Source organism: Pelmatolapia mariae, linkage group LG4 (genome assembly GCF_036321145.2).
Source record: "Pelmatolapia mariae isolate MD_Pm_ZW linkage group LG4, Pm_UMD_F_2, whole genome shotgun sequence".
Lineage (NCBI taxonomy): Eukaryota > Metazoa > Chordata > Actinopteri > Cichliformes > Cichlidae > Pelmatolapia > Pelmatolapia mariae.
Window position 1 is genome coordinate 2,720,732 of NC_086230.1, and position 8,649 is coordinate 2,729,380.

An 8,649-nucleotide genomic window follows, 5' to 3' on the forward strand; every position below is an offset into this window, starting at 1 on the left:
ACACAAATTCCTGTTGTGTTTGTGTCATGAAGGCCATCCGGATTACAATTCTCCCAAATCAAACATATAGAGCTACCCACTGTGGTAACCACTTGTGGCAGCTCTAAGTAGCTTAATTTTGGTGTATGCTCAGTATACACTCAGCAATATGATGTTAAAACCACTGACAGCTGAAGAAATCTATAAGATAGATGTCACAATGCAGTGCTCTGCTCCAAACTGCTGAAATGCACCAAAACAAGTTTGAAATAGAGGTTGTTTTAATATTGAGGCTGGATATGCAATAGTTAATGAACAGTAACCAGACTGTACAATTAATATAGTGTGCTCTTTAAAAAAAAATACAAAGAAAAGGTTAAGGCTTTCATTTGGTGTGCTTTGATAGGCATAAATGTGGCCTTACTACTGAATAGCTTTTTAACTTACTTGAAATAATTATGTAACAACAGCAACAAAAATATAATACATCAAAACAAAACAGAATAACCCAATGCCTTCAGTTAACTGCAAATGTGATTTGCATTATTTTAAACAAGGCCAGTGTTTTAGGTTTCTATTGTAAAGATGCAGAGTTTTTTATTTCTATTAAGATTTACACAAAAATATGAGAGCTTAATCATCTGCTGCAGGTGATGCTTGGCAAGCTCCTAGTATTAACAGAAGACACTGGAAATCCTATAATTTTCTCGCAGTAACATTTGTTTGATGATGTTTTCATCTAGTTTTACACCATCTCTTGTGTCTTCCCTACACTAGCAGAATGAGTGTTAGCCTTCAGAGTGCGGGGCCGGCCCAGTCCCAGTGCATCCCTTCTTGCTTTGTACAGTTGTTCTGGGTCCCACTGCAGGCAGAGTGGACAGGGGCATGAAGTAGGGTGGTGCATTATGCTTACAGAGGGGTAGAGTGCTACTGTTGTTGGAGGCAGCTCCCCAGGCCTTTTGTTGAATTGGGAGAGATGGAATGCATCTACTGAACTCATTGGTGAACTGTATGGGCTGTGAGATGATGTAGTCGAAGAGAGAGCCAGGGGAGCATAGGGGTGGAGCGGGAGGTGTGGGAGGTGGGTTTGGATGAAGGTGTATGGTAAGATGGAGGAAGGAGATGTGCTGCCCATCAGAAGCCCCCCCAGCGGGTCAATAAATGGGTGAGGCCAAGGCAAGGAATGTCTTTGGCGTTTATCCTTCATTCTCCTGTTTTGGAACCATACCTAGAAGGATGAAGTGAATTATTCAGTTCAATTACATTTTATTTATATGGTGCTTTTTCACAACAACACTTCTCTCAAAGAACTTTTTGTAAAGACTAGAAAAATTAAGAGAGGGCCCTGGGAGGAACAACTGTGCATCCCTTCTTTTCGTTTTTTTTTACAATGCAAATCAAGTTAGATTTGCATTGTAAAAAAGAAAACATTAAGGGTTAACAAAAACATCTAAAACATTTTTTGAGACATTTCACACCTTGCCTGTGACACTAAAGGTAAAGCCAATGGATCACAACATTTCTATACCTAGAGAGGAGCTGCTACAATTTCTATAAACATGAAAATATAAATGCAGGGGTCTCACTAACACTTTGAATCAGATTACATAACACATCACTTAATTTTCTTTTAATTACTACTTTTCTCTATTTCAAAGCTCAGAATGACAAGTTACCTTAGACACTGTCCAGTTCTCAACTATTTTACCAGCCCATAGAATATTGCAGAAGGCTGTGCTTCTAAAATGTCAGATGCCTGCGAAATTTTAAGGCTTTTTCTTATATTCCTGATCTTTCTTTAAGAAAGACTGCTACTGGTTGGCAAAAGGTTAGTGTATTTATTGTGTATTATATGTGCTGCCTTTTGTGCAGTGAACATCTCCATTAAATGTAGAGGCCCTAAACTTATCACTACTCAATCTACCATAATAACCAATGTCCTTTCCAAGGTGTGTCCAGTGATAACATCCTAGGTGGCAACATTCAAGTAATAGCCACATGAGTGTAATCAATAATAATGACCCAATAATACACTAATCACATAAGATTCTACATAATGGGCACTTTTACTTTATGAATTTGTAAGTATATTTTGATGCAAAAGGTTTAGTACAATTACTGAAATAGTATTATGACTTTACCTCAAGTAAACAGTTTAAATGTTTCTTTCACCAGTTTGCAAAACAGTTCATTCAATACAAAACCACCCCAGGATCTTGTTTAGGGCCCACGGCTGCCCTTATAACCCGAGAATATACCTCTGATGAAATATAGTGTTAATAGCCACCTTCTTGTGACTGTTTAACTAGATTGTCAATGTTAAGATAATTGAAGCCAGATAAAAAAGGATATCATGTTTCACAATACAAACCAGTCTAAAGAGTACTTTTGAGCCACCCAGTGGACCTGAAACATCTTTGAGCACCAGTGGTTAATTGCACTTGCAAATTTATTTCCAGTATAAACGTATAGCTAGGTCTGTGATGTCACTCTATAGCCACCAACAGCTGGATTAACAGCCATTAATCTGTTTGTTATATAATTTACATTCACCTTTCATAACGTGTATAATTTTCTTAGGAAAAGTAAGATTCCCGATATTATTTTTAGTTTATTTCTGTTATACAACTGTAGCATAGACTGAACAAAAAGACAGCTTATTTGTTAAATATGGCTTTGGCATGGCCCTTTATTTTCACTGACTGCAGTTAAACACGGTACCTTTATTGTAGTCTCCGGTAAATTGAGCGCAGTAGCCAGTTCGCAGCGCCGGGGTCTGGATACATAGTTTTCCTTGCCATATTCCTGCTCCAGACGAGACAGCTGCTCCCGCGTGAACGCCGTCCGATGCCGTCTGCTTTGGTCCAGCAGGGTGCTCTGTGAGTCTTGCTGCTCTTTACCGGTGGAACTGTGCACTACCGCAGTACCAGCCACCGGATTCTGTCTGCCCTGTGCTACTGAAATGAGACATTTAGATACAGACGCACAGTCGGACACTTTACAGTAAGGATAGTAATAACTTACCTGTTAATTCCCAAATGGGTCTAATAAATCGCTGTAGAACCCTCACCGTTAACTTTCTTTGTTTTAAGGGTCCTGGAAAACCCAGTCTCCTTTTAAAAGCTCAGAGACAGAATTATTAACTTATTTGCTTGTAATAATTAACACGGAGTTCTCGTGCTTTTATGAGAATTGCTGATAACCTGATTTGGGGCTGATATGGTTTCAGTGAATCCCACATTCTGATTAGGGCGTGAACTCCATCTGCCAAGCAATATTTACTAACCACATTTATCCTAAAAGTTCTTAAGGAAGGTCGAACTGTCTGAAGTCTAACTGACCTAAACACGCGATCCTTTGACTCCTCAAGTGCATGCAGAGTTCGGCCAGGTATATAGAAAACTATTTAACGAGGAAGTTTTGCAATTGTTATCATCTTAAAAGTACAGTTTGGGTGTAACGAAGTAAAACCAAGTGTTAAATTATGGATATATAATTTTTAAACCTATTTTAAAGGGAAGTTACTTACGCATCGGTTGTTGTTTTGTTCACCGTGTAAAATAAAAATCTCTTTAGGTGCTCCTTCAGATCAACCCTAGCAACAAATGCTACTTGCAGCCCGAAACCACACTTACACACAGGTCTGTTTAGATAGAGCTAGATGATGAGGTGTTTTAGTCGTCTCATCTGCCCCACCCCTCACCCACCGCTGAACATCTATGATCCCCGGGGCAGCGCTCCTCTCCTCCCTTATCCCAGGCGCTCCAGACGGGCGCCGGCGTGTGCGTCGGCTCGCGGAGGCGCCGCGGCCCGGAGAGGTGTTAACGGTGTTTAGGGGTAAACCCTTTGTTCTCCGTCTCAGCCTTTGTACTTTTGTTATGGAGAATTAAAGAGAAGAGACAGCAGCCAGACCCTCATTGTTCTCCAGCGTTTGATGTTTCTGTGTTTGTAAGTAAATCATTACAGGCCTAATGGCTCCAAATTGGCCAAGGTGGCACACTGGAAATAGATTATTACTATAGATAATATCAACTATTGGTGTTAAAGATGCAGTTTTGATTTAGTTCCTTGAAACATTACAATATTCCATAAACACTTTTAACACAGATACGCACAGGTGCAGTTTCATATACCAGCATATGAAACTGTAATACGCATATTACTCTCTGTATTGAAATAACAAAGAAAAAAAGCGTTATATTTCCTGAGAAAAATAAACCAAACATTCCAATCTTGGCTAATTGCCGATTAATTCATTTATTATGATAATAAATATCAGCGGCGGAGGACAGAGACTCTCAGATGCTAGGTAGGGTAAGATAAATATGTTGCAAATTGTGCGAAATCTGAAACTGGATTTTTACATTTTAACTTTTAATCTTTTTGGCACATTCGTGTTTTAAATTTACAGTTACAGACCACAATGTGTAGATTGATATTATACTGAGCTGCAAAATTGCAAGTCAAATTTTACTCATATTTATTTCTTTATTTAATTAGTAATACTTACAACCACAACTGTACTTACAACTTCTCAAAGTAGTGAATGCAAGCACTCAACTGCGCCCTCTCAAGTCACAAATTCACACATTGAACGCTTTGACTTTTCCAACAGGGTGGGGGTGGGAGGGGGTCAGCCAATCAGAATGCAACTAGCTATACACCATAAATACACTGATCAGTGTGCTGCAATGGCAAAAGGGTTAGCTGCGATATTTGACAATCCTTCAGTTCACATCCCAGCAGCAGTCTTCTCACTAATTTTATCCCACAGTTGGAGCTAAAAGAAGACTTTCTTTCTCAACCACAGCACTGTCACTCAGGGACATCAGTACAACACACTTTAAGTCACACTAAACCAGAGCCTTCCTCAGTATTTTCATGCTACCCATTACCCATGTTTATTATGCAAAAAGGAAAATATACCAAGTTGGTGTTCAATTCTATTCTATTCTATTCTATTCTATTCTATTTATACAGCGCCAAATCACTACAACAGTTGCTTCAAGGCACTTAATATTGTAAAGTAAACACTCTACAGTGATACAAAGAAAAGAGAGAAAAGCATCACTCTGAGACAGGATGTTTATAATTTTGGAGATTCTGTAAAAACGGAAGAAAGCATTCCTACATATTTGTTTAATATTGAAGGACATATCCTGATTAAGAACCAATATCTGAACTAAGATTCCTCACAGTGTTACTGGAGGCCAGGGTATTGGCATGCAAAGTAAGCGTCTGGTTAGATACCATATTTCTAAGATTTTCCAACTCTGACCCTGCGCTTTCTTCTCTTGCTGCCTCTCCCCAGCCTAGAGAAACTATGATTTAGCTGAACATGAGTTATTGGCTATCAAGCTGGCCCTGGAAGAATGGCGGCACTTAATAGAGGGGACAGAACATCCATTCGTGATCTGGACCGATCACAAGAATTTAACATACCTGATGACAGCCAAGAGGTTAAATGCCCATCAAGCTCACTGGTCACTATTTTTTTTGCATAATTTAACTTCTCTATCTCCTACTGCCCAAGTTCCAGTAATGTCAAACCAAACGCCCGCTCTTGCCAATATGGCATGGACATCAGTGCCCCAGAGCCCGCCAACATTCTCAACACTTCCTGCAAGGTGGGCACAGTGATCTGGGGAATTTAGGAGACTATCCAGCAGGCCCTCCAGGAGGGACCCAACCCAGGTACATTCCCATCTGGTCGACAGTTTGTACCCGCCTCTGCATGTGCCACAGTGCTTCATTGGATACATACCTCCCATTTCCCCTGTCACCCCTGAGTGAGAAGAACAATATCATTACTTTGCTGTCATGGAGAGCTTATCTAATCGTGGCCCTCAGTTTACATCTCAGGTTTGGAGATTCTTCTGATTGGCATTAGGAGCCCAAGACAGCCTCAGCTCAGGATACCAACCCCAGACCAATGGCCAAATGGAACGGATGAATTAGAAGCTGGAGGCCACACCAGTGTTGTTATGCAGACTGCATCAGAACCCCCACTCCCAGGTACCTACCGGGACAAAAGGTATGGGTCGCTGCTTTCCCCAAAGTCACTGATACGCAAACTTGGCCCTCACAAAGCGGAGTAAACTTAAAGTTGCCAGCTTCCTTTTATGCATCCACCCAACCTCTTTTATTAAATCTGTGCACTCCAGTTTGTCTCCTCCTGTGTTTTCTCAGATCCGCCCCTGGGGAAGATCCTGGCCACTCTAACTCACCTGTTCCGCATTTTGCAAGAATCAGCAGGGCAAAACCTGCCTGTTCTCCTGCCTGCCCTGGAAATCATCTGCTCATCAGGTTTGAAAAACACTCTGCAAATCGCTATCTCTTTCTCTCGTGCCGGTCTGCGGACCTTGTGTCAACAATGGTAAACATATTTTCTTTAAATACAAAAGGTTTTGATTTGAGAACAGGTAGAGGCACAAATCCAGCCTTAGGGATTTACAAACTAGTGCATTCCTAGTGCTGGTCTCTAGTGTGGATGAATGCTTCCATCAGATACAAATACAAACATGTTGATCAATACAAATACAAACATGATGATCCATCTACTGTGGTGACCTCCTGGGAAATAGGGAGAGCAACTGAAGTGCTTTTCAACATTCAACATCACAGAATTGTCCTGTTCATACTCGGCACAGATGTTCCAGTATAATATGCCAGCTATACATATGTTGTGTGTGTTTCAGTGACAGCCAACTGGCTGACGTACAGGTTGATAATGTGCTAATACAGCTGAATAACTTTCTTTAAGCAGTCTGGGGCTTGGAACAATGAATTGTCCCAATCTGTGTAATTGATCAAACACTCAAACACGGTTTTCTTCACTAGATCCATATTTGAGGAACAATGCACATGTTGCATTTAATCTGCATGTGCCAAACATATGTAACTATGCTGTTCTTGTTGCTAAAATGTCTTGAAAATTTACAGAAAATGTGTGTGTTGTCCTCTAGTACACACACATAACAAATCGATTCACAACTCAGCCCAGGTTCTGAAACATACTTTGTATGAAATGTTCTCAAGGTGTTATTGTTGCTTTTTTATGTGGTGGGGACCTGTACCAGTACCAAATAGACCTTAAGGGATCTTTTGACAGTGATAAATTAAATGTAAATTTGACAAAATTATTTCTTAAAAAGAGTCCTATAATCTCTCTTGCATTTGCAGACTACATGAGCTAGCCTCCCTCCCTCTCCACATCTTCTGGAGCTTCTCTCTCAGCTCTTGATATTTCTTAAGCTTCTATGCTCTAAGATACTATGTCCAGTTCGTTAGTCATCACCAGTTTGTCTGTCTATATCTGAAAGTCAGAGAAGATCTTAGCTCGGTCATTCTTAATCATCCGGGGGGCCGTATCGCATTACCTTGGGACTTTCAGGCCATACTCAACACAGATGTTCCTGTATACTATGCCAGCCACTTGGTTATGGTGTTCCATGTATGTTGTGCCTGCTAGCATCTTGCATCCTGCTGTTATGTGCTGGATTGTCTCGGGGCGTCTTTGCACAGCCTGCACCTCTTGTGCTCAGAACTCAGAGCTCTTGTGCTGCCATGATTACTGCTGCCTGAGGTATTCACTAAGCACACGGTCAGTTATGGACATCTTCCTGATGTACTCAAGGATGTTTGTTGCCTCATCCTGGAAGCAGACCAGACTTAAAATGTGGGAAAGTCTTTCTGCCGTGACCAGTTGGTGGTGAGGGAGGTGGTGTGTAAATACATACTGATTAAAAGAGGTGAGAAAAGAAGAAATGCTTAGTGCATCATGTGAAGCCCCCTTCAGGCTAAGCTAGCATAACTAAATGTTTTTACAGTATATGGACATCATTGTATTTCTCATTGTCTTTGATCATACAGCCATTCAGTCACTCACTCTTACTCACTTTATATTCACATAATACTCACATATATTCAGATCGTGACTGACTACAGTGGCAAGTGTTGTACTACATGGTTGATGCGGGCCTCATCAGAAACACATGTTATGCAGAAAAAAACGAAGAACGTCCTGTGCAGATATATTATTGAGTGCATATTTCCCATGCAAGGATAAATAGCATCATTTGTGACCACGCATGACAATGAGATTTTCTTATTGTCTTTGATTTCAGCTTCATCACCGGACTTTTTACAGATGTCATGCTTTGCAGAGTTTGCATGTGCACACTGCCAAACTCTTTTCCAAAGGGCTGGTATTTTTGATCAAATGATCAAAGTACACAATTGTATCTGTATAACATATGGCTATTGGACTTGTTTTTATCATGACATTCAAATAGTTTAACATCCATACTTTTGTTGCCCACAGTACCTAACCCAGAATAGAAAAATGAGTTTGCTGTTGCAGTTTTACTTATACTTATGTACTTATACTTGTACTTATGGTGGTGTGGAGTAAGTGTGTCATGTCTTTCAACTCTTTATTTACCTAAACTATGGAAATATCTTTCATTTATTAAAATCAGCAGTAACACATGTTCTAAGGTAACTTTCACTATAAATTACTACCAGTCACAATGAAAGTCTTTAGAATTCAAGTCTGAAGGCATTTAGAAACTACCAACAAATTATTGTAATAGGATTTTTTCAAATACTTGGGCAGTTATGACAACTTATTATTTTAATCTTGATCAGGTGATCCTAAAAACCTTGTTT

At 40.1% G+C, this 8,649-nt stretch overlaps 1 protein-coding gene across 1 annotated transcript; it reads right to left on the reverse strand.

Annotated features, from left to right (window-relative positions):
• Positions 1–724: 724 nt before the first annotated feature.
• eve1 (even-skipped-like1) lies at positions 725–6,217 on the reverse strand. Its single transcript, XM_063470939.2, has 5 exons — positions 6,207–6,217; positions 5,704–5,764; positions 5,530–5,599; positions 2,701–2,936; positions 725–1,207 (listed from the first exon to the last, which is right to left on the reverse strand). The coding sequence occupies exons 1-5, from the start codon at positions 6,215–6,217 to the stop codon at positions 725–727; spliced, it is 861 nt and encodes a 286-aa protein (XP_063327009.2).
• Positions 6,218–8,649: the final 2,432 nt, after the last annotated feature.